Below are 27141 nucleotides of genomic sequence, written 5' to 3'. Positions count from 1 at the left end.
ATTTTTCTTAAATTATCTAAATGTCTAAAGTCATAACTGGTACAGTGATTAGACTAGAATAGTAACAATAGATGTAGTGCACCTACAATTAATCTTCAATGAATTTAATCTCACATATAAAAATTGTGTTGTGTTACAGGTATATTCACTAATATATGTCAAATTGTCTGGGAGTGCTGGGGCGAGCATGCTAATTCGAGCGCTCAGCATGGCATGCTGCTGTTCGACCTCGACCAGTGGTATAAGGATCAAATGCCTGGTAAGAAACATTCTTTACATTGCCGATTAGCCATCATTTGCTAAACAATAATCAGATGGGATAAAATGTTATATTATTCCAGACATAGGGAAGTGCTTTTTAGCACTTGGGATTAATTATTTTCTAATAATCCAAGGCTTAGTAGTTACTGCCACCCTTGGATATTTGTGAACTATTCCATATAAAATGTTGCCACTTTTGAGGATTAAGATGAACTATACTGGTTATAGACTAGTACTTCTAATGCTGTCCATAATATGCAATTTCTGACATTCCTGTTGATACTGTTAATTTTTTATGACACTGAACTGGAACCATATTTTATAGCAAATTGTGGCGTTTTAATACTGTGATATGTAAGTCGTCATCAACCTATTATTGTCCCACAGTAGGACGGGGGTTTCCTCTCAGATTGAGAAGGATTAGGCCATAGTCCACCGTGGTGGCCAAGTGCGAGTTGGTAGACTTCACATACCTTTGAGATTTTGTTTTTATATAAATCTCTCAGGTATGCAGGTTTCACCAAGATGTTTTCCTTCACCATTTTAAGCAGGTGATAATTAATTTTAGAAAAATCTGTGGTGCGTGCCTAAGCTTTGAACCTCGGACCCCTCATTCGAGAGGCCGAGTTTCTAAACTATTGGGCTATCATTGCTTTTATGTAAGTAACAATGTTATTATTCCAGCAACACACCGTCTGGAGAGCAACGCGTTCCTCAGCGCCACGTGGTGCACGGAGCTGGCCCGAGGGTCGTGCCTCACGCTGGACGTGCGCCTCGACCCCGGCTCGGTGGCGCCGTACTCCCACGCCACGCGTTTAGAGGAACACTTCTATCCCAACTCGCTGCAGTATAGTACGTATCCTGTGTTTATAATTATAACCTGTATCATAGATCTCTCACCGCCTTTTAGTTGAAGGAAGCCATTAAATGGCTTAAACGGCTGATAATTCTGTCAGCCATTTAATGGCTGTCATGGCGTAATGGACGCGAAACAATGCCGACATACGCAGTTATATGGTGCAAAAATACGAAATCGAAGAAAAAATGCGGAGAAATATCGTTTTATTCGTAAATGATCTAAAAACTACATTTTTTTAATATTTTTCAAACACGAAAATAGATGACAGTGACAAAATTCAATTGTCAAAACTAGTTATCTGGATCTCATTAGGAGCGAGTAATCTTTACTAATCTATGATCTTGTTATCCCCAGACTGCATTTGCCTGAACACGTCCGAGGCGATGGTACTCCACACAGTGGGTATCCAGCGGCAGATCATCAACTCGCTGGCCGAGGCCGGTCCCTCGTGCCTGCTGTCTCCAGCGCGGCTCCGAGCCGCGTGCGCTACGGCCGGACTTACCCCGCTTTACCGGGATGGATGTGTTGCTGATTCTAACCCTGTGAGTTATATTTATTGAAGAAAAACTCAAACAAAGTGATGATCTTACATGCCCCATACCTAAAGAATACTAAGTAATAGCTTATATTACATGCCTAATACAGGGGGTATTTATATCTCTTTGTCTCCTCATTTCTGACTAATACAATTTTTGATATAAACATATGTTAAATAGAAAAGTTTGGACATACTCATAATGTTTTGTTGTATTGATGACTAAGTATAACTCTGGATAAATTTATTACTTACAATTACAATAAAACGTTTACAATTACAATTACTAATAAAACGTTTCTTCTTATAATTTTTATGAATTGTCAACATACTTGCAATCATTGATAAAGTAGTGGAAATCAGCACCAAAATCTGCCATCTGCATTTCGCAAGAATGGTGGCCGAACAATGTACTAACAAATGAACTGATAATGAAATATCCTTGCCTACAGAAACTTTTTAATCTCAAATAAAGCATGCTCTGATATATCTGATAATAAAATATGTCATACTCCAGGAGGAACAACGCAGATATCTATTGTCAGTGGCGCTGGAAGCCAGACTGTCGAGTTTCCTCAAGCGCTGCGCACACGACTGGGCCACCGGTACGCACAGCGGCTCGGGATGTACACTACCATTTCTTGTGAGTTGTATTTTTAGGTGTAAATTTATATTAGTTCCAATTAATCAGATTATATACTATAAATAAATTTATTATTATTATTATTTTATAAAGTAGTCCATCTGATGTTAAGTGTCTACTGCCGCCCATGGACATCTGTAACCAATTCCAGATAAGATTATATACCTACCTAAGGTCGGCCACAGATGCGCCGCTACCCTTCAAGATTAAGCATGAAGGCCTCTGAAAAGGTATGGTTCCCTTACAACACCCTTTAAACTAGAATATAGCAGGGCTTAACATTGGTCTTAGTAGGCAGAAACCACATATTTTATTTGCCATAAAGGGCTGTCGCTCGTATGTTACAGCCCTAACGTACTGATTACAAATATAGGGTATCTTGGGAAAAAGAAAAATGGTTTAATTTAGTGTCATAAAATACATGCCTATAATGAAGTTCAATGTTTCAGGTTGACTGGTGTTGGAAGCGGGCTATAGAGCTGAAAGAGAATGCTAAGGAGCTCACTGCTCCTCTGTTCACATCATCTACATTACCCGACAGGTAAAAATATATTTTTTATTAACATTATATGTGTATTGAACTCGTGACTAACGAGTTGAAACTAAAGTTAAGTACAGTGACCTACTAGTGTGTCAGTTGTATACAGAGTGAATTTTTCAAATGGGCCTTCAGGGCCAAATCCGAATCTATAAGCATTACCGAAAAATGCTTCAAGGGGCACGACGCCGATTTTTGCTACAATTAAAAATGCATCATTTTTTTAAATTTCATTTCTCATAAAGAGTTCATTTTGGGAGAAAACACAGCCTGTATTATTCCGCCATCAGATAGTTTCGCTAATAAGGATCAAATTCTGGGAAGTAATGTTAAATGACAAACTAAAGGAAAAGGCTCATTTTCAACAAAATACATTTTTTTACATATCTATTTCTTCACAAGTGCTGTTTTGCTATTTTCTTTTTCAATTTAGAATAGAGTAATTAAAAAGCGCTTCTTTTACTAATGTCTCCTGTTACGTTATTGTATATCACATATGTTGCATAGTGACACTGAATCCGTATTGTAATATTGTTTATAGGAATGTTGTAAGATGCTTGGAGCATTGCGTACAACAACTGACACAGCTGACGGGCTTGCTCGACGCCGTGCTCACTAAGTGCTGCAACTTGGTGGTGCCTGATGGTGAGTTATCGAATTATAATCATTGATTTACTAATTCATGGGTAAGACATATTATTGTAGTTTTTAGGACTTTGTTATATTATATTTTTATATATAATATATGTATATATAATTTTTATATATAATTATTATTATATATGTTCATGCTTGTAGAAAGGACTACTTCCCAAAACGACCATTTCCCAAAAGGACAACTTCCTTACTTCTGATGTGTCATTGCATCTATATTTGGTTTGTTGTTTTTTGTTTCTTTATTGAAGTGTAATAAACAAATATATTATAAATTGGATTGCATAGCCAGCCGCAAATGGCTCAAAATTAGATGACAGTGGAATATAACAATTTGTCTAGTAAGCGGAATACAAGAATTTGTCACTTTTCAGCCCTAAGTGAAATGGAGGAGAAATACAAGGGCATCGGGACAGTGGCCCTGTACTTCCAGGTGGTGCAGTGGTTCTTACGCGTGGGGTTGCTACCCGATCTGCTGCCCTATCCGGCGCACCAGCTGTACACCATCTACAAGAAAAGGTTACGATACGATAGCAAAAATACAATTCTATACTACGAAAAACATAATCCATCTTTAAAAAACATATTAAAATTATAAAAGAACTTACTAAGAGTAGTCAATAATTTTATAATTATAAGTCGTGAATCTACTTATATATTTTCGATATGAATATTACTTTGTCATATGAGTTATATAAGATAAGATTACTTCTAAATTCTACCTGAGATCGACCACAGATGCGTCGATACGCCATTACGCTGCGGACTAAACTAGAATGCCTTTGAAACAACATTTATGTGGTGTATTAAAAATCTTTCAACCTCTATGCCTAAAGTGAAACAGATAAGAATGAAAATCTAAAGTAACAACATTTATTTATTTTGGAGGGTGTGGTGTGGTAAAATGACACGTACGAGAGTAAAACTTTTCCCCTTATTTACAGGCGGCTAAAACTCCAGCGTTTAGAAGACAAGGTACCATCGGATAATGAGCATGAGTCGTGTTCATTGCTATACATCGACCAGTTGATTGAGCACGAATTCGGCGGAGAAAGGACTCGGCAGTTAGTATTTTTTATTTTGTAATGAATCTATGCGTGTATATGAGTTACGGCAGGCGACACCTGTAGTCTTCGATACTGGTAGCGATGCTATTTAACTCGCTAACGCTGTCTTGTGGTTTAAATATTGCGGTGTTACTGATGCATTTTATTTTTGTTACAACTACAACTAGTGCGCAAAGTAGAACTTTGGTTCAATTTTGCTCTTTATGAATAACTAGTTTTTGCCAGCGGCTTCGCCCGCGTTTAAAAGAAAATAATATGACATACTAACATACATAAAACTGAAAATTCGTACCTTCATTGGAATGACACTGGCGCCATATAGCGAAAATTGGTCGTACCAACTCTGAAACCTTCGTGAGCTCATGGACAACAACTTTGCTAAAGATCATCAATTGATCAACAATTTGAGCAACAATTTGATCAAATGCATAGTTTACGTTTCAATCCTTACTAACATCGATTAAAATAATCGATTTTTTTGGTCCAAAAGATCGATTATCCGATTAATCGATCTTAGATCCCTTGGGATTTCCGGGATAAAAACTATCCTATGTCCTTTCTCGGGTCTCAGACTATCTTTGTACAAAATTTCATTAAAATCGGTTCAGTGTTTTAGGCGTGAAGAAAAGACAACCAGACAGATAGACAGACAGACAGACAGAGTTACTTTCGGATTTATAATATTAGTAAGGATAAGGATGATGCATCCTGATGTCAATTTATTAAATAAAATATAGTATATAAAAACATTTTAAAATAATTATTCACATTGATATGAGAACAAGGTTAGATTACTCTACACAGCATAAGCAACAGTCTGCCTCATGTATGTATAACAATCATGTAACAATATGGTGTATGAGTGTATGTATGTATGTTATATGTGACGTGTAATGTGTATATGTATGTTATAGTCTACGCTAAACTTCTAGTCCCCTCTGAAGTTGTTGCGCACAGGTGTAGTCAGAGAGCATATACTCCGTAGCAACATTAAGCGCACACTAACGCACTATGTACCCGCGAGTGAGAGCGGGCAGCGGAGCTGTTGTTGCGACGCGACCCGTTTCTATATTCAGAGCGGACTAGAAGTGTGGCGCGGACTGTATCTAGCCGAATGTGTGCAGGATGTGGGTGCGCGGCGGCAGCGAGAGCGGCGGGCTGTACCCGCCGCCGTCGCTGTACGCGCTGCTGCGGCTGTACCTGCTGCCCGACGTGCCCGAGGAGCACAAGCACTCGCTCGTGCTCTACCTGCTGGTGGACTACTCCATGGTCTACGACGAGATCCGGTCGGTACACGCGCACACACACGCACACACACACACACACACACACACACACACACACACACACACTTGCGCATGTAAAACACGTTCCCTTGTAACTTACACAAAAACATTCATAAATACACGCATGCGCGCACACTCATGCACAGACGCATTTGTACACCTTTGTACTTATACACATATATAAAAGTGTGTTTATAAGTATTTACTTGTACACACAAGCACGCTCCCACAAGCACATACGTAAAATAAAATATTAAAATAGCTGCATCTGGCACCACTTTTTTTCTCATTCAAGCCCATCAGTAGGAAACATCCACTTAATTGTTTATTATGTACAGGTATGAAGAAGTGATCCGCAGACTGATGCAGTTCCCCACAATGTTCGGTCTCAGCAACACCGCGATAAAAGCGACGCAAGCGTTCTGGCATCTCGATCACAGGGATTTTGATGTACATCTCTTTATATTATTTATTGTTATTTGTAGTTATACAAACTATTTCTATACACTTTCTGAGAACCAAAACTATAAAAATAATTGTGTTTATATTCTAATTCTATACTTTTTTCAAGACTTTCCTTACTTATCCTTATATTTTAATAACTACCCCCATTTATACCCTCAAATTAGTGGATGATCATATAAATTACCAAATTTAAATCATGCCATATAGCATTTGGTGTACCTTCATATATTAAAATGTGTTACTTGATTTTTAAATAATATTTAGTATAGATTCTACATTTCTTCGTTCCTTACAGTTCGCTCTGGACCAACTCCAATGTCTAACGGGCAACACGCTCTCCGAATGGCAACACAACGTCGTACTATCCTCTCTGCTCGCACAGAAGAAAACCCAGGCAGCTTTACAGTACTTACACGTTCGGAAACCAGCGCCCATACAAAACTTACGAGACAAGGACACGGATTACAACAGGATTAGCGACCATGACAAGTTGGAAGATTGGCAGTCGTGCTGCAACCTGTACTTAGCTAGGGGTTTGGTGTTTGAAGCCCTGGATGTGATAAGAATGTGTGTGCAAAACGCGGGCAGTTTGGATGATAAGGTGCAAGTTCTGAATTTCTTCTATAAAGGTGAGTTTACTTACTTAATGTTCATTACTTTGTGGTGTGAACTTTAAAAAGAACTTAATAGCGCATGAAAGCTTCATCAAAGTTTTTTAATTATAAAAAAAATATGACTTTTCTTATTAATTTTATTGTTTTATTTAGTAATCGTTTTAAAGTAGGTAAATATCAGCTAACCTAGAATCTGTCTATTGTCGATAAATCTGAGCTACTATGCTCTTAATTTTAGTGTGTCATACTAGAAAGAAAACGTATTTAATAATTATTCATTAAATATAAATTATTTTATCTTGTAGGTTGCCGCAACACAGGACAATTGTGCAAGATTCTTAATGTGACACTGTTGCCCTTCGAGGAAGACGTGTTTATCAAGTATCTCCAGAATTGCAATGAGGCGCAAACATCGGACATTTTGATTATGTACTACTTACAACAGGCTAGGTATGTGACAAAAAAATGACATTGAGTATGTGTTACAAAACTATTTATGTGGTCACATCTAGTTTAAAGGAGATGATGGTAAACAATCTAGAACTGCGCTATTAAAGCTCCAGGTATCGGTTACTTCAATGGGTAATGAACCTTTGTGGATATAATAAAATTGACTTTGAATAAATATAATATAAATATTTGAGAAACCCATTTTAAATCACAATTAATTAATTTTAAACATGTCATAAGTATTGTAATGTTGAGAGGAAAGATTAACATTTTATAGTCCACGTAAAATTGCTAGTCCGCTCTGAATATATAAATGAATCGTGTCGCCATAGCAAATTGTATGACTACACCTGCTCGCAACAACTTCAGAGCGGACTAGAAGTTTGGCGCGGTCTATACCACTTAACGGTAACACTAGTATATTGAAATTTTAACTTAACATTTTTGATATATTCTGATATACTCAATATTACCCTACAAATGAACCCTTAGATATCTAGAAGCGGAGCAGTACAACAACAGGATAAAGTCTAAGGGCCGTCCGCGGGAGCTGTCGACGTCAGCGGAGTCCCTGCTCGACGTGATGGACCGCGAGGGCGCTCGGGACACGCTGGTGGAGGTGGTGTGCTCAGCCCTTCCACAAGTCGCTAACAGCGTCGCTCGGTGCGCCAGGGTCGAGTTTGAACCGCATAGTAAGTGGAACCTTATTTTTATGTACATGAAGGTGGAGTTGATTACAGATGTCCATGGGTGGCAGTAGCCACTTACCATCATGTGGACTGCATGCTCGTCTGCTACTCCATATTATAAAAAAAAAAAACATATTAATAAGCCTTGGTAATAACTCAAATTCTATTTTTTAATATAGGTGTAACAGATGAGCATGCAGTCAACTTGTTGGTAAGTGGCTACTACCGCTCTTGGACATCTCGGAAAACATGAAATCTGAAAAAAATCGTACATGTTATATTTTACATATAGAACGCAAATAGGATGGAATAAGTAATGTAAATAAATCTTACTTAAATAAATTCAAACAAGCAAACACATAAGCGGCCCTAAAATATTTAAACTTTTACTTAATGAAATACATTATTTTCAGTTATTGCCCCGAAACCTATGTCCGTGTTTGTACAGGCAAGATCGCCGAAAAATACCTTCACATACAAGTCATCATTTATTCAGGTAAATATGTTTTAATTATGTGTGAGTTGACTTTAAAATACGTTTTACTTTTTTCAATACTTCGAAACTAATAACTTATAATTTAAATTCACAGGATACGATAGAAAATGCTAGTGAGACGTGGGTGAACAAACCGCAAATGAGGCGGGGGATCAAACGGGCGCTGGAAGTCGAAGAAACTCCCTTCATTTGCACACCTAAATTGTTTAAAACAAAAAGGTAAACTTTAGTTTTGTTTATGTGCTTTGTTTTGTTTCTTTTATAATACTGCAGAGACACTATGTTTTATCTGCTCTGAATATTAAGGTTTATTTTAAGACTAAACGGACTAGATAGTTCGCTCTGAATATAGAAATGAGTCGCGTCGTTATAGCAAATTGTATGATTATACTTGTTCGTAACAACTTTTAGAGCAGACTAGCAGTTTGACGCGGATTATACTTGATTTATTATATACTTTCATCAAGCTTTTTATAGAGATTATAGATTCAGTCGATATGTATATTTAGAACAGCGATTTCGTGAAGAAGCATTGGAAAGAAAGAATTATATATTTTAATTATAAAAGTGAAAATACGGTGGCATTTCTATTCGTTACGTTCGTAATGAGTATGTAATACACTTATAAAAGCCGTAATTTTGAAACATCACACTTTTTTTCTGAAAAGTATACCTTACGACATTTACATAATCCTCGTTACCCTAACTTTAAGGTGTTTAAAAAATTAAATAAATAAATAATCTTGCATTCCAGCATATTCTCGGAGCAACAAGGCACAGAGTCGACGCCCCCGAAGCGCGCGAAGTTCAGCCTGAGCGGCACGCCGCGCACGCCGCGCGCGCCGCCGCCGCCGCGCGGCGCCTCGCGCCTGGCGCGACAGATGGCGGCGCTGCTCGACATGCCCGAGGCGCTGCGCCCCGGCCGCGCGGGCTACGGGACCCGGAGCGGGGCCGGCACGCCGCAGAGCATACTCAAGGTGATCATTTCAAAAAATAACTAGTAATAAATATTATAAAAACGAAAACAAGACTGCCTAAAAATAATTAACTAAATAGAAAAGTACTGTAACCTATGTAACTGATATATAAAAAACTGTTAAGCACTTTGCGCTGTGGGACTTGCCAAAGAATAATATATGCATACAATCTATACTAATATTATAAAGAGGAAAACTTTGTTTGTTTGTTTGTAATGAATAGGCTCAAAAACTACTGGACCGATTTTAAAAATTATTTCTCCATTCGAAAGCTACATTATCCACGAGTAACATAGGACATATTATAATATGAAATATATTCGATACATAAATTTTGAGGTTGTACAAAATTTGCCGGGTCAACTAGTATATTATAAATTAGCATTTGATTAAAATAGTAATATAATAATATGTAATAAAAGAATAATATTTGACTGTAGCAAATACTTAAAGTTATTCAATAATGAGATTGAACTTTTTAATCAGTAAAATAACCTTATCATACAAATACCACGAAAAGACACTGTAAAATAGTATTGTTTAACAACCTGTAAAAATCATCAATAATAATTACAGAATCGAAGGTTGGACGGGCAAGACCGTGAAGCACCCTCGCCGGTAGACTCCAGATATCTCGGCGATAGTGAGGACGAGCTCCTAGAGACTGGCAGCAACCATACGCTCTACAGCGATTCTAAGTTAGTCGAACACAGTCTATGTTAACACCACTTTATAATTAATTTATATTAGAAAAGTAGCCGCGAATTGGTCTAAGTGATTTTAAGGTGTCGATGTAATTTGTATTTAATTTTGAGAAATAAATACTTAAATAATTTCTTCCATCCCTAAGTGTAATTTATGAAAACACTACTTAAAGTTTTGTAACATATTATTTATATTAATATAGGTATATATTCATTATTTCTAATTCTAACAACCAAGCGCTGTCAAATAAACATGAATCTCCAAATTCGCTCCTCACACATTAGTGTTTACAAAACTCAAAGTAACCAACACTTATGCTTAAAATTTTAACCACCTACAAATCATATTTTATGAAAATCACTTCAGCGGTTTAGCTGTGAAAGCGTATAAAAATGGAAACCACATATATGTATTTGCAGACATCTTCGCTTCACAATCCCGACCGCGTCGGAGGGCAGCACCACGCCGTCGCCCGTGCAACCGGTGGCGGCCACTGCGCACATATATACTATGGAAAATGATAATAAAATCGAAGAAGATAAGGAAGTTAGTATATTATTGAAATAAAATTGGATTTTAATGGCTTTTCCCTAGATTAATGTAGGTATTGCCGTAATATTGTCACACCAGTATTGAACTTTTAAGGACTGTCATTTTCACATGTAGGTCCTTCTACTAGTAGAAAGACTAGAAGTAATGTCTTTATGCGCTTACTGTAATCAGTAATCAGTAATTTATTGCTTAAACAATAGGTACATAAAATGATGGTGTTTACTGTATGAGGTAGTGGTTTCTCTGTGTATACCCTAAGGGTGTGCAATTTTTATGGTATTACTGGTATTAACTTTACGGAAAAGTAGTCTATATTTAACTCATATTGTAGCGGGTTCTTGCACTTGATTCACAATAGATAATGAGTTCCATGAATTCCACTGTCAAGCGGAATTCATGTAACTAATCCTTTTAAAGGAGGCCTATCTGTAAGCCCATAATGACTTGTAAATAGATAAATGGGTACTTCCCCTCACTACCAATTCCGTTACATTGATAGGTTGCAATAGTTCCATGTCTTACATTGTATTTGAGATAAAAATGCAATATTATCACAATTGTTATTGAATCATATTATGTTGTATTAATTATTATGTTATTTATTATTTTAATGTTATTGTTAGGATGAGGTACCGCCAGCGGTTTCACCACCAAAGAAGTTGGCTGTTGAAGAGTTAAAACCGAGGAAGTCCTACAAAGACACAGTTAAAGCGAGGTATTTCTACTAAATACTTAATAATAAATGAAAAGTATAATTATTTCTGATTCTTTTAAAGTATGCGACACAGTACAGGTAACACACTACATTGATACTAATAATATGCAGCTAAGAAGCATGCACTATTGAGCATTCAGTCTATCTGATAATAAGGGGTCACCGCCACTCATATACATGTCTAGTCAGCTCTGTATAGAACAAGGACTCTACTTGTAGTCAATCACAAACGTGTTGCCAATCTTGAAGACTGAGGTGACTATTTTAGTTAGCCTGCCTTTACAGACTTCAATCGAAACGTAAGAACTACTTTTTGCTAAAAATGGGTGTGGCATAAAACTACCTACTAAACTGGTTCTACCACCTTTTAAAATTGTATTATTCCTTATAACACCCTAACTTGTTTAATTATAATCACTATTTATAGGCGTTCGTTATCGATATCGGCGAACAGCAGTCTATCCGAAGACCCGAACACATCTATAGAAAGCATCGCGGACATACCAATAACTCTTATCAACCCCAAGTACTCCGGAGAGAAACGCCTGCGTGAGCGGACGCCGGTGACAGAGATGGAAGATAACAAAGACGCGGGCGGGAAAGAGATGGACACAATGGACAGATCGATAGAGTTCACCCTGCCGATGCCCAGGACGCCACAAAGCAGGAAGAGTATTAGGAATATTGTAGAGACCACTCCGTTAATTAATAGGTATGCAGCAGTTTAAGCAACTTTCTCGCATTCTTATTATACAGGGTGAATTTTTCAAACGGGCCTTCAGGGCCAAATCCGAAACTACAAGGATTAGCGAAAAATGCTGAAAGAAGTTACGAGGCCGATTTTGATAAAAACTAAAACTGCATCATTACTTTTTTTAAATATTTTTTATTCTAGCCGGGAATCGAACGAGGTCATTTCGAGAAAAAAAAATCACCTTCTATATTATTTCACTATCTGATAGTGTCGCTTCTAAGGATCAAATTCTGGGAAGTAATGTTTAGTGACAAATTAAAGGAAAATGTTTTTTTTTGACATACTAATCCTTAAGGATTATACATAACATATGACTTATGAAAAATGCTTTAGGACTATACATAAGCCATAACATTGAAGAATTTGTTGGTTTATCAACTAATTCTTCGATGTAATGACCATGACATACGGCTTAATATGAGCAAGTAATAGGTTGGCAACTAAGTTTCCGCCGTTTTTAGGATTTATTTTTTTAATAAAAGGCCCTGAAGGGTGAAACATCGTAACTGCAAAGTTTAACTATTACGTATTGTTTTTTTTTATTTATTTTAGAAGTCGATCTGCAACGCCTGAACGTGTGGACTCGCCCGTTGTTACGCCACTACACGCTGGAAGAATTACGAGGTATTTATTTTTTGTTTTCTCAATATTTATAATAAAGGAGTTTTTTTTATTAAACTCTATATTGAAAGACGTTACACAACTATGCATTATAATATTACTCAACCTATCTCTGGAAAAATTACGTGATAAAATTAGTAATTTTATTTATTTTACAGGAGCAGGTCACGTACCCCAGAGCTAAGTCCGCGTTTATCACCGTTGGCCCCGATACCAGAGTTACCCAAACAGGAATCGAACTCCGAGCCGCACCCTACCGCCACTATGCTCAGTGTGCCCCGGGCTTTGAGGTATATAGCTAACTTTTTCACAAAAAAGTCAGATACAATAGACTAATATATTTTTTCTATGTGTCTCTATGTCTCTAAAACTTTTTCATACTTTCTCACAAGATTGACTACTTTTTACCTTAAAACTATTTAGGGTTTTTACATAATATAAGACAATTTGTGCAACTCTCTCCAGTTGAATGAAATCTAAGTTAAAATCGGCTAATATATTCTGATAAACGTACCTGTACGTGTGGCAAGGGCTACTGGCGAACATACTGTTGCCGGGTTGTCAAAACTGCCTACAAAATTGAAAATTGTAACTTTGGCAAAGGGAGATCTCCCGCCGGGCTAGGTGATCATGCCCGGGAAGCGGCCGTGCTCCGACAATCTCAGTTCGGAACTTGTATATATGCCAGATATTTAGAAAACTTCGATAGCGTGATTCAGAATACTCGTGGCGCCATCTCTTGACGAGTAGCGGGAGGTCGCCACATAACCATTACATCTATGTAATCATTCCAGTTATCAAATATTACAGAAAATACAAATGGTAAGCATACTTATTTTTGTTAATACATTACAGAAGTAGATCCCGTACTCCGGAGAGAATAGAAACGGCTACGGGAGAGATGTCTCGTCTTGAGCCAATAACAGAGTCGCCTACAAAGACGGCCGACATCGACATACCGGTGCGACCGTCTTCGAGGCGTAGCTTAAGGTATGTATAGTCCGCGTAAAATGCCTAGTCCGCTCTGAATATAGAAATGAATCGCGTTGCCATAGAAAATTGTATGACTACACCTGCTCGCAACAACTTCAGAGCGGACTAGCAGTTTGGCGAGGACTATACCTTATATGTATTTGTTAAGAAAAATCTTAGAATACATTCTTAATATAAGTACAAAAAGTAGGTAGTTACGACCTCAAGGATATTTTAATATATATTTTTTTTATAATATAGAAGTAGCAACTGAGCATCCAGTCCACCTGACGATGCCATGGACACATTCTATAATCAACCCCAGATAGGATTAAATATTCCTACCTGAGCTCGACCACAGATGCGCCGCTACCCCTGAGGACTAAGCTGAAACTCCTCGTAAAAGTATGTCTCCCTTACCACCAGACCCCTTACTCCCTTACCCCTTCAAACCAGAACACAGCAGCGCTTGACACTACTGTTAACAGGCAGAAATACAAAAGCCGGAGTCGAACCACAAAAGGACAAAACACCAATGTTTTGTTAAACAATAATAGACATTATTATATTTTTACAGGCACCGGTCTAAAACACCAGAGAGGTTAGACAAAGAAGCCGATGTGTCAAAACTGGAGGCGATTAAAGAGTCGCCAGTTGTGTCTTCCAATACTGACTTACCACAATCCTCGCCCACAAGACGCAGTTTGAGGTAAACGTCGTTCATTCATTAATTACTAAAATAATTATAGTTTAAAAACTAAAAACCACGCTAAAATCGCACAAGGAAAATCGTTAATCCTGATTCCTGACGATCCTGATGAGGAGAATGGGATAAAATTATTAAAATTGCGTATTATCATCGGTTCTTGATAATTGTTCAAATATTTTTAATTAATCGGACCGTTCAAGTGGGTAAAAATCGAGTTCAAAGATTCCGTTACATACATACAGGCCAAGCTAATAAAAGCGTGGTAATATGAATTCACAACTAAACACTTGTTCTAGTTTTTGTAATTCATTGTCATAACATAATCGCAATCTGCATAAATGTTATGTAAATGTAATTTTGTATAAATCATATACTCTATGTATTGCTTTTGTGTGTCCATTATATAAACAACTTGAAAAATCAGTTTGTAGCTATGAAGTTATGTTGATAATGTATATATATTATATTCCTCAATATCATAAAATAAATAGATTGACACTTCTATGATTCTATATCTAATTTTATCCAAAATTATTGGTCAGAATTTAAAACCAATTGATTGTAATGATAATTTCTTAATAATTACTTAAAAAATATATTTTACCAATTGCAGAAGTCGTTCTCGCACGCCCGAAGTGGAGGTAGTTCCAGAGCAACCAGTTTCAACTAGTCCTCGGAGTATGAGGTAAAATCGGGGTTTATTTATAATAAATATATAACGCATATGTATGTTCTTCCAAATTATCTATACTCAATAGTGTCCGCGATATTGAGAGTACTTGGGTCGCTAACGCATACAAACATCCGTTCGGGCCGACGGTCGAAAGCGGATTGACTCACAGCCGGCACTCACTTTATGTGACAAATGACAATAGTGACGTATACGCTCGAGACAAATATCCACCTACCCACATACACTACATCAATTATAAACAAATATTTGTTGAATTTAATGAAGTTAATGGGGAGAAATAAACTATTAAGATGCATAAATAAAAGAAATATATTTACAATATACATTGTCAATAAAAATAATATAATATATTTAAAATAATTATCGCTTTTATTTTATGTATTGTATTTCAGAAGTCGCTCCAAAACTCCTGAAAAGTTAATGTCTCCCAAGAAAGAAAACACAAGGAGTAAGAAATCACTATCGCGAATCGTGTTAGAAGCGAATGCATTCGCCAAATCGAAACAAAATGCTGAAAAAACTGAAACGGAAACGGAATCTATAGAAACAGAAGAAGTTACAGAGAGCGCAATAGAGTGCACTCCGATGAAATCTTCAAAGGAACCACCGAAACTCATGGATATGACTTTCTCTCCAATAGTCAATAAATCTGTTCTCCAAAGCTCCTCTGAAAGCATTTTCTCTATGTCAAGTGAGAAAATAATAAAAAGCACCGACGAAAGCATTACTGGATTTAAACCGTTACCAGCTTTCACTACGATAAGCGAAACGTACGTAGAAAAATCAGTTTTGCACAGCTATCAAAGCAGCGTCACAGATATATCTAGCATTTGTGTGGAAGAAGAGAAAATCGAAGTAATTAATAAAAGTGCTCCTACTGATTTTAAGACCTTGCCAGCTTTTAATACTATAAACGAAACCGGCTTCGGTAAATCGATACTAAAGAGTTTTCAAAGCTCAATGGCAGAATCTAGTGCGGATGAAAGTAGGTTTGAAAAAATGGAAGAGATGCCAAAAACGTTCTCGGCTCTGAAGTCTTTGAATGAGACTGATTTTGGAAAGTCCGTTCTAAGGAGCGAAGATAGTAGTGTTGCGATCACCTCAGATGAATCCTTCGGTAGCAATAGGAAAGGACAAGCAAGCAAAAATATGTCGAGTTTGATGACCGACGACAGTGATATTGAAATGAAGGAGTGGAGTCATAAAATAGATTTGCAAGAAACGGCTAGAGTTATCCAGAAGGAGAAAGAGAAAATAAATGAGATACAGCAAGAGATAAATGAAATAGAAGATGACATGATGGATGAGTGTCAGGTTGAACATGAAACGGATTCGGACGACGACGCCGTTGATGAAGATAGCGATTCCGATGCAGAAAGCTCTTATGAAGCACCCAGTGAAAATGTAAGTTATTTTACCCTTGATCAACTCAAATCTAATACCTTTATTGTGGAACATAGGTGTACATTGGGTAATTATCCGCCATATACTGGCCTCATAGTCATACAATATTAGAAAATTAAAACTACTATTAATATTAACTTTAAACATTCATGAACTCACTCAATTAAAGTCAATATGTATATTAATTAATCATTTATCAGCATTTTTATCATCCAAAAATTCGTCAACTCAAACATTAAAGATTCTTCTAAATATTAATTTCACCTTTATTTTAATATTAATACTGGATTTTTACCTAAATAAATATTTTAATTTAATTTGATTTAATGTATTTGATTATAACCGGTCCTTCATGATTGGGTTTGCACGGACGTTCTTGCCACGAACATGCAAGATGTGGGGTGAACTTCCTCCTGAGGTATTCCCGGAGCGCTATAACATGAGGCTATTCAAAAAGGTGCAAAAAGTGCTCTCATACAAAGCTAGCAATGCATTGGCGACTCCTCTCGTGTTGCAAATGTCCATAGGCGCGATGACTACTTTCCATCAAATAACACGTCTGCTTAATCGTTGGGATAAACTATAAAAAATAAAGATTTATTGATTGAACATGTACAGTAGTTATTGACCAATCTCTGTTGTATTTTATTAAAAAAAAAATCATATTTAAACAGGTATCCGAGAGCGGTGGAGAAATAATATCAATCGCAGATTCCGATGAATCCTCAGACGCCATTCCTATTCCCCAAAACAATAAAGCCACGGTCCCAACTGAAAGCAAAGCAGAACCTGAAGTTGAAACTATACAAACAGTAGAAATGCAAGTAGTAAATGAGGTTAATGTAGCGGGTGATGTAATTGAAGTATCTACGGATCCTTTGAACCAAGCGCAGAGGCTCGATGTTGCCAATGCTGACGTAGATACAGAAGCTGTCAAGCTTAACTATTCAGATGAGGCGAAACCCGAGCAAGAAGTGAAAGAAGATGGAGTTACTAAAGAAACGGTTAACCAAGACGCTGAAATGGAAAATGGTATGTTTTCGTATTAATTTAGCTTTTAATATGTTTTGTTTCATTGCTCAATATTTATATGGCTATTTAGTATACAATTGAAATTTCTAACATTGGACTGATTAATAATATTATGTTGAAAAGAAATGTTGGCAAAGTTTGCAATTATAATCTTACACTTCAATATTTTTTTATTTCATCATAATCCCAATTATAAAATAAACGGATAACAAATACTATAATGAATACTATCAATAATAATAATTCATTTTTAGGTCAAAACGTGGTCGAAGTAGAAGTAATTGTTCAACCAATTGAACCTGAAGTTGATGATAAGAAAGAAGAAGCGGTCTCTACAGATGTTGACGTCGTTGACGCTATGACTCCTGTTCAAAAACCTGCTGAGATAGAAATATCTGCAACTAAACAAAATGATAATATCCCAACCAAAAGTAAAACAATGATTACTCAAAATATTGAGGAGAAAGTCAAAGAAGATGTAGTTCAAGAAGTTATGGCAGTTGAAAAGTCTCTAGAAGAAACAAAAAAAGGACATGAAAAAGAAGCAGAACAAAATAATCTCGGTGATGTAACAGAAGAAAAGAAATCGGAAGAAACGGTTAAGGAAACAATCGAACAGGAATCCGAAACCATTGCACCAACAACACCTAGTCGTAAACGCACCAAATCCACATCTTCCACGAAATCGACAAACGTGGAAAAATCTGATACAGCCGACGAACCGAGGACACCGCGAACAAGAAAGCGCACACAATCGAACGCTTCGAACAAATCCACTACAGAAGAGCCGAATGAGGAAAGTAAGGTTCGGGGAAGAGCTAAAACGCCTATAGATCTAGGCACCATTACTGAAGAACAGGAGGGTAAAACTAAAGGACGAGCTAAGACACCTACAACAGAATTGAGGAAGATTCTAACGAGGCGCGCGTCAAGGGAAATCGAACTAGACGATTCAATGTCCGAAGATTTGACACCAACGCGACGCTCGACTCGTTCTAGGAGCAAACAGGATGATAACGCTAGTGTCGCGTCAGGGGATTCCGTGAAGTCGAAGGGCAAAGGAAGCGATGTAAAGGCCAGCCCCGGCAGGAAGGGCAGGAAGAAACCCGACCTGACGGTTATTCCGGAGGTCACCGCGGAGGACTCGGGACTGACGGAGAGCACTGGAGATATCATCGATGCGTACTCTGGCTCTAGGAGGTTGGTGATTTTTACATACTTTTTGCTAAGGAGTTGCTTCAATGGATGGAGTTAGACAATGATCTAAATAATTCTCATTCTGAAATTCGCGCTCGGAAGTGGGACAGTAAAGATGTGCGATGATAGTAGAAGGTGGTAGAACCTTTTGTGGCTCAGTTCCGGCGGCACTAACGTCATATCTATTTTTGCCTATTAAGAGTAGTGTTTAGCGCTGCTGTGTTCTGATTTGAAGGGTGTGGTACGAGAGACCTACTTTTTCGAGGCATTTCAGTCCTCAGGGGTAGCGGCGCATCTGCGGCTTCAAGTACTTCAAGTAGGAATATCTAATCCTATCTGGGATTGATTACAGATGTTCATGGACGGCAGTAGCCACATACCAACAGATGGACTGCATGCTCGTCTGCTACTCCTATAAATAACAGTTTTTTATATGTTAATTTTCAAAAATGGTAAAACCTCTTGTTATTGGATGTCGGTAGCATCGTTGCTATATTTATGTCTTGAATGTATTGTATGGTATTTGAAGAGTGTAGTTAAGGAATTTAATATTTAATAAGTTAGTCGTTATTCCTAAGATTAAGCGACGCGTCATTAGCTTACCTTAAAAATAATTTAAATTTTATTTGAGATTGATCACAGATATCGGAAAGTGACCAATTGTTATCAGGTATAAAATATTATCATACGAATTGTTATCACGGACGTTCGTTTTGTCGTTTTCCTTAAATAAAAAGGTTTTTTTATGTCAGATCGCGCGTCTTTCCGCACTCAAAAGACATTTTGCCTATTTTCAGAATTATGTCAGATTGCGCGACTTTTCCGCACCTAAAATCTATATGTTCTCAATTTCCAGACTAACCCGTCACCAGAAGTCGGTGCTGGAGAGCTGGCTGGAGCCGCCCGGCGCCGCGCGCTCCGACGACGACGATGACGTCACGCCGCCCGCCTTCCACGTGCAGCCCATCGACAGGATCAGCCTGCTCAATAAAACTGACTTTGACGGTGAGTGACGTGTCTCCCGTACGTAGAGCCAGGTGACGGTGTAAGGGTTCCGTACGCAAAAGGTAAAAACGAAACCCCGTTACTGAGCATCCACTGTATGCCCGTCTGTCACAGGGCTCTATCTCCGGAATAGATTGCCACTTGAAATTTTTACATTTTATAAATAATAACAGTGGCCGCTAAAACAACAAATACTAATGTATAATGATGGCCGCTATAACAAAAATACTAAAAAAGTTGAAAATAAATGGGTGACCCCCATGATAATGATATTTATATGCATATACAAATACATTGGACAAAGATATTTTTTTATTGATTTGGTTATGGAATTGATAATATAAATATTGTTTTTTTTTATAAGTTCAGTGAACATTATATTGTATTTTATTAATTTATTTATTTTCATTAAATTTAAAGTGATTATAGAAAGTTAATTTTTATTATGTTTTTATTTTAAAAAATAAAGGACCAAACCTAAATATTAATAACATTATATAAAACTCGTAAGAATATCGTAATATATTCTATTATCTGTTGATTAATGTGGTTCGACCATAAACTTTGCAACGCGAAAACATCTAAAACACATTTTCACATTACGACATGTCACGTTCTAAGCATTATACTAATATGCAGGTCACATTGTACATACATTGTTTTACAAATTCGTCCATAGATTACTATGATATTTCTGTTCATAATAGAGATCACAACCAATCGTATCGAATCGGCGAAAACTCGTATTGATCGGATCAAAACCATAGCTTAAAGTAACAAAATAAGGTTTATAACATATTGCTCTAACTTATTAAAACCCTATATCTGTTTATTTACCCCTTTACCACAAACCGACCAACAAATGCGATCAAATTACCTGAAAAACATAAGCGTTAGACTGCAGTGTTATAGCAGGTTCTTGTGTTATTGAAATGCGTGTTACTTTGTTGAAGTCTTTATTATGACTGTATTAATACTAAGCGTAACCTAGCTTATATAACTATGAGTCCTACACACACGACACCTCCACGGTTTATTAAAAAAAAATGAAAATTACGAAAAATGTTTTTGCTAACACCACTCTATAATTACTATAAAAAGCCAGAACGTGATAGTCGTATTCAATGCGTTTAATATAATAAGACAACCATCGTAGCTTAGTACCTACAGCGTAGACCCCCATCTATACAAATGATCACCCATCCCCCAATTAGTTAGTGCATTGTTTGTTACTTTTTTAATTACCCCGTGTACTTCAAATATAAAAATCCAGTAGGTGACACTAATGTAGATCTCCCGATGTGTATAAATAGTTATCTTGTCTTTCTGTCGAATCTTGAATGTATAACTGCACGTTGTGTGTGAATATTGTAAGTGTAAATGTGTGAACAACATTAATAATCTCTCTTTCCCTTCTTATTTTTCTTTGCCTTGAACTCTATTGTGTAAATATACTGCTAATGTAAAACATAACTATTAAAAGAGCATGAATAAGTTCCATCGACACTTCTACTAATGGATGTCGGATTTGCATTTAAAAATTCAAGACTGAAAATGATACAAAGCGGTGCTACAATTATAATGATTTTAATTTACGCCCGCTATTAATAAATATTAACTCTTTCATTTTTTCCTAGTCAAATTCCGAACTGTACCCTTAGTATGAGTTTTTACGTTTTTACAAACATGACTGTGTTTGTATTTTTTACGTACATACTTCCCATACATTTCCAATCAGTTCTGATACAGTCCGCTGGGGGCGCTGATTGGAAATGTATGGGCAAATACAAAAAGCCATTTTTGTGAAAACGTAGAAACTCATACTAATGGTACTGTGATAGGCAATAATTGGTTATAATTGATAATTTACGGGGTGCCAATTGATCAGGGTGGCTTACATCTAACACATTGCTAAGCAACATCATATTCTAAAATATGTTTTTGGATTTTATTCATTTAGCTCTAGATCCGACGTCCACCTAATATCAATCAAACCAATAAAATTTAATTTTTCCCTTTTTAATTTTTTTTATACCTATTTTACTTTTGTTTTTTTTCTGCTATAGTAGTAATAGCACGGCCACTATGCAACATTTGGTTGCGCGAAGCTAATTCTCTATGCATTTTGTGCTTAATAACATAGGACCGCCCGATGAAGACGAAATGAGGAGAACAGAGTCGCCTCTATCCTTCCTCTCGGAGACCCGACCACGCAGTGAGTAAACCGCTTCGCTTGCCTGTTTTTATTTGCACGATTCCTAATGTTTTCTATGTGTTTCCCATTTCCATTCTATCATGCTTCGATGGAGGATTTGATTGACAAAGTTGATGAATCGGTGAATTTTAATACAAAAATAATAACATTTGTGTAACATTTTAAATGTAAAATGGTAGGAGAAATAGAAGTAAGATTTATATTTTATCTATAGAATATTGATTTCGATTCCTGAATTAACTGTTAGTTTTATATGTTACGAGGGTACGTTTTTAAGTTCGCGGAATGAGGGACAAGGAGCGAAAATAAAATGTCAAAATTATTTTTCTTTTTCTACATATTCTCCTGCAAGACGAATGCATTTTTCAGATCTTTGTATTAACTTATTTAAACCCTCATAAAAAAATGTTTTGTCCTTGTCGGAAAAATACGAGGAAATTGCGTCCTTTACTTCTTCGTCTGTAGAAAATTTCTTTCCACGAAGCTCTTTTTTCATTTTTGGAAAGAGATAATAATCGCTGGGAGCCAGGTCTGGACTATAGGGTGGGTGATTTAAAATATCAAAGCCCACCTTGCAATACGGCTCTTGTGTACGGGCGCATTGTCGTGCAACAGCAGGACACCTCTGGATAATTTTCCTCGTCTTTTTTCTTTGATGGCTTCTTTTAACCGCTCCAAGATTGTTGCGTAATATTCTCCGGTTATAGAGACACCTTTATCTTTGTAATCTATTAGCAAAATTCCTTCTGCATCTCAAAAGACTGTCGCCATGAGTTTGCCGGCCGATTGTGACACCTTAAACTTTTTAGGAGGTGCTGTACCCTTTTTATGCCACTGCATGGAGTCTTGTTTAGACTCAGGTTCATAATGGTGAACCCAAGTTTCATCTCCAGTAACAATTCGATTCAGTACAATATCCTTATCTTCTCCACAGAGGTTCAAAAACGCACGGGAACATTCAACGCGCTGTTGTTTCTGAGGCGGCGTGAGCATTCTCGGCACCCACCGCGCGCTGACCTTAGTCATGCCAAGATGGTCATGCAGAATTTTAATAATGGTTGTATCCGATACTCCAACCATTTCTGCAAGCTGTTTCTTCTTTAGCCGAGCATCTTCCAGTACTAATTTTTCGACTTCCGCTATCGTTTCCGGAATGGTCACCTCAACAGACCGTCCTGGTCGTGGGTCGTCTTCAAGTGAATCCCTGCCTTGCTTAAAAAACGTTGTTCCACTTGTAAATCATCGTTTTTCCAGGGCAAGAGTCCCCGTAAACCGATGACATCTCTTCCATTATGATTTGCACAGACTTTCCTTGCTTGGTAAGGAACTTTATAACGGCGCGATGCTCGATTTTCTCCATACTTCCAATTTTCTTCCGGATTGAGTTGTTTAATTGTCGATAGTTTTAAAACTAATGATGCAATTGTGATAAAACTTTATATTTATACTATTTATGAGTCACTTGACACGTACCGCCCTTAACGAGCCCGCTATCCCCCCTCCAACCCTGCCATTCCGCGGACTTAAAAACGCACCCTCGTATGTACATAAATCGTTTACTAAAACGAAGTTTTTATATAATTTAAGAAACCTTTTACTTTATTACTTTTCGTTGATTTACTTTTTAAGATTCCCTATTTTATTCATTTTGAATGATTCAATAAGCAATTACAGTTTTATAAACTTATTTTTGACATTTTTTTCAACCATAACCAAAATTACTTTAGCAAAACAAATATGAAACATATGAAAACATAAAAATATTTTCAGTCTTAGTAAATACCACAATGGTGAATCAGTTTATTTCAGTAACATGTTTTTTTGTCAAACAAATGCTACAGTTAACTGCTTCGACGTCTAAAAAGTAAGTAAATCGCTTACTATTATTAATAACTCATTAACAAAAAGAATAGAAAAAAATAGCTAATCATATCATTTATCATCCGCCGCTGCAAGCGAAAATTGCGTTAAATAAATTTAATTATAAATATAATTATTAGAAAGAATATAAAATTAGGATATTCAATTTCGAAATTTAAATTTTATAAAATACTACGCACATGAATAAATGTTTACTTTATAAAATAATAGGTATATACGAGTACATAAATGTTTATTTTAGAGTCTGTGTAAATACGCGATGTTGATATGATTACAGATCGTCTCGCGAGGGCGGCGTCGGAATCTAAGACCACGCCCAAGCCCGCCCGGGTCACTAGGAAAGCTTCCGTGGATGTCGGTGAGTTGATAATATAACACTCAGATATTCAGCTTAGATAGATAGATCTTAACTTTCAACAAAGTATTTCGTTACATAAAGTTTTTAACATATCGCGTGCTTAAAGGTAAAAGGGCCTATAGCTAAGGGTTAATATGGATTTATGCTGAAAGGGCACATAATTTTTTTTTTTTTGCCATTCGGTTTGAAATTATCTGAAACGTAAAAAATTTTTACGTTTCAGATAATTTCAAACAGAATGGCAAAAAAACATTTTTTTATGTGCCCTTTCAGCATAAATCCCTATTAACCCTTAGCTATAGGCCCTTTTACCTTTAAGCACGCGATATAGTGCAAAGGATTCGCATGTTGAGGTAACATCACACTGACACCATTTTTAGATACATGTATACGGGTTGCCGCAACTACTTCATCTTCACTTACTACCGTTGTACTACTACTGTTGTAATACTAAAAAAATGAAAACAAATGGGGATCGCCATACAAGAAACCGCTGTTTTTCGGAGTTTTATCTATTAAACTATAATAAGTAGGCAGTTCAAATTATCACAATGCATTTACTTCAATGGCTGTTATAATAACAAATACCAAAAGGTGGTAGGGAACCCTCCGTGTTCGAGTTTGACTTGCACTTGGCCAATTATTATTTTTACATACATATTATGATCGCAGTTTTGGTCAGGTTACATGACCGCAAGTTTTTACTACTGCTCACTACTACTATAATAAATACCTTATTATAAACGTATTATCACAATCCTGCTCTACAATAAACATTATTATTAATTTGATATCGAATATGCTTCCAGTGTCCGGGACCCCGGAGCTGGGGTCTCCGCTAGCGGGCGGTTCGAGTCCGTCGCGCAACCGCCGCGCGTCGTTCAACCGCGCGTGCGAGGCGCTGCACACGCCCAAGGGAAGACGCACTTCTGTTGATGTTAAGGTATAATATTTTTTTTCAATATTACCCATAGATTAAACAAAATATTACTCACTCCTAACGAGAAAATGTAACCAGTTTTGACACTTTAAATTGTCACTGTCATCTATGTTTGTGTTTGAAAAATATTATCATATATTTTTTTTTATATAATACTGCTATATTATATAAAAAAGAATGTATCTAATGAACGTTACTAATGTCATTATAATGAATGTTGCAGAACACGGACAGCCAGCCGGGCTCGCCCGCGGCGGAGGGCAGCCCCGCGCGCCGCGCGCGCCGCACGCCCTCCGCCAGCAGCGCCGCCAGCGCCGGGCACAGGTGACACCCTCGCACTCTATAGTACAAGACTTACAGGCACCATGCGATATGTATCGTCGTCACAATTTAATAGGCCCATTTTGACACATGCCATCGCTCCGGCACTAAGCATGTGCCACACAAATCGATAATCAAAAAACCGATTTTTACTACAAGTCGATTCCGACTGTGACATTCTATGCAATGTGGTGTCGTGTTGAGTCAAGGATCGGATCATTTTTTGTATTAGATATTGTGTGTAATATTTTCACTTGTGCATATGCGCATTGATGCACAAACTCTTTTTTATAATACGCCAAAGAAGTGTTACTTCTTAAGTGCATACAAAAGTTTTTCTGAAAATAGAACAATATACATTATGTATTTTTCTGAGTAAACAAACGTTTACTCAGAAAAAGGTAGAACTGATAACCCGTACCGTAAAATATATTTATAAAATAATAACTTCAAATGTTTTTTTTCAGAACTAAAAATTCGACGGATAAGGAGTAATTAGAAATCATAGACGTAATTTATTTAATAATTGTTTGTAGTTAATGTTGATATAAGGGCTTGCATTTATACGAATAAAAAATGAGAATTACTAAAATTTTGTTGTTTGATTGAACCCACCTCAAATATATATTATACAAAATAACAGGTTACTTAGGTTAGGTTAACAATTATTTTTCAAAACTAAAAATCAATCTTTTGCCTGAACTCTCCCTAAGGCGCTTTCTCTCGCCTCGAAAATCGTTAATCCTGAGGATGTTGATAAGGACAATGATACATAATATTATTAAAATCGTGTAATGTCATCAGGTTTTTGATAATTTTTCAAAATTTTGAATTAAACTGAACGTTCAAAGTGGATAGAAATCGGGTTCAAAGATTCCGTTACTATTACGTACATACATACATACATACAACCCAAGCTAATAAAAGCATGTTAAAAACTGGAGAAAGGGAGAGATATAGTTTTCGAGAATCGAAATCACTAAACACAGACGTCCCAGTTTTTTATTTAGTTTTTTTTTTAATACAATTATGAATTAAATTAAAAGATATCTTGTTATTTGTAAATATTTTATTTAATAAGGCCAGTTGTTAAAGTGACATCCAAAAAGCTTACAATATACTTTTGAATACTGGATACTTTTTACTATAATGTACACACAAGTTAGGAAATTAATTTTGTTTACTAATTTTAACATAATGACATCTTCATATAGTTTAGTTATTATGTCAACGAAAAATCTCTATTAAGTTTTGAAAGTACTAGGGTATCATAATCTAGCAGAACTTATTAAACTCAAAGCGTCGATCTATTAAATCACAAAACAAGCATCAATGTACCAGGTTCTCATAACCTGTAGGAGATGTAAACAATATTAACTGGCTCACTCTTACTCATGTTTGCAAAAATACGAAAAAGGAGGGAAGTATCACAAATTACCACAGACCTGTATTTTTGTGTAAATTACTATAGAAGATAAAAGACTGCATATTTGTATTTGATTATAATACCTCAAAATAAATTAAAGTTTACA

At 36.6% G+C, this 27141-nt stretch overlaps 1 protein-coding gene across 1 annotated transcript in view; it reads left to right on the top strand.

Annotated features, from left to right (window-relative positions):
• Elys (AT hook containing transcription factor 1 homolog) overlaps window positions 1–25972 on the top strand; it is a 29346-nt gene extending 3374 nt beyond the window's left edge. The window contains exons 7-39 of the mRNA XM_073091706.1: window positions 140–259; window positions 946–1113; window positions 1475–1662; window positions 2173–2298; window positions 2748–2839; window positions 3378–3481; window positions 3865–4009; window positions 4435–4554; window positions 5682–5843; window positions 6182–6293; window positions 6604–6937; window positions 7228–7372; window positions 7865–8064; window positions 8475–8557; window positions 8652–8776; window positions 9312–9534; window positions 10111–10232; window positions 10659–10785; window positions 11415–11506; window positions 11934–12218; window positions 12813–12884; window positions 13040–13171; window positions 13737–13871; window positions 14431–14562; window positions 15176–15247; window positions 15649–16660; window positions 17335–17692; window positions 17947–18892; window positions 19746–19894; window positions 22038–22109; window positions 24268–24348; window positions 25158–25291; window positions 25512–25972. Coding sequence (XP_072947807.1) covers window positions 140–259; window positions 946–1113; window positions 1475–1662; window positions 2173–2298; window positions 2748–2839; window positions 3378–3481; window positions 3865–4009; window positions 4435–4554; window positions 5682–5843; window positions 6182–6293; window positions 6604–6937; window positions 7228–7372; window positions 7865–8064; window positions 8475–8557; window positions 8652–8776; window positions 9312–9534; window positions 10111–10232; window positions 10659–10785; window positions 11415–11506; window positions 11934–12218; window positions 12813–12884; window positions 13040–13171; window positions 13737–13871; window positions 14431–14562; window positions 15176–15247; window positions 15649–16660; window positions 17335–17692; window positions 17947–18892; window positions 19746–19894; window positions 22038–22109; window positions 24268–24348; window positions 25158–25291; window positions 25512–25616 — 6473 coding nt within the window. The 3' untranslated portion in view covers window positions 25617–25972. The remainder of the gene's footprint in view (window positions 1–139; window positions 260–945; window positions 1114–1474; window positions 1663–2172; window positions 2299–2747; window positions 2840–3377; window positions 3482–3864; window positions 4010–4434; window positions 4555–5681; window positions 5844–6181; window positions 6294–6603; window positions 6938–7227; window positions 7373–7864; window positions 8065–8474; window positions 8558–8651; window positions 8777–9311; window positions 9535–10110; window positions 10233–10658; window positions 10786–11414; window positions 11507–11933; window positions 12219–12812; window positions 12885–13039; window positions 13172–13736; window positions 13872–14430; window positions 14563–15175; window positions 15248–15648; window positions 16661–17334; window positions 17693–17946; window positions 18893–19745; window positions 19895–22037; window positions 22110–24267; window positions 24349–25157; window positions 25292–25511) is intronic.
• The last annotated feature ends 1169 nt before the right edge of the window (window positions 25973–27141 follow it).

This window comes from Epargyreus clarus, unplaced genomic scaffold (assembly GCF_041222505.1).
Source record: "Epargyreus clarus isolate Ecla_fem2 unplaced genomic scaffold, WU_Ecla_fem_2.2 ptg000034l, whole genome shotgun sequence".
NCBI lineage: Eukaryota > Metazoa > Arthropoda > Insecta > Lepidoptera > Hesperiidae > Epargyreus > Epargyreus clarus.
This window is presented reverse-complemented; position numbering and strand designations above follow the sequence as displayed.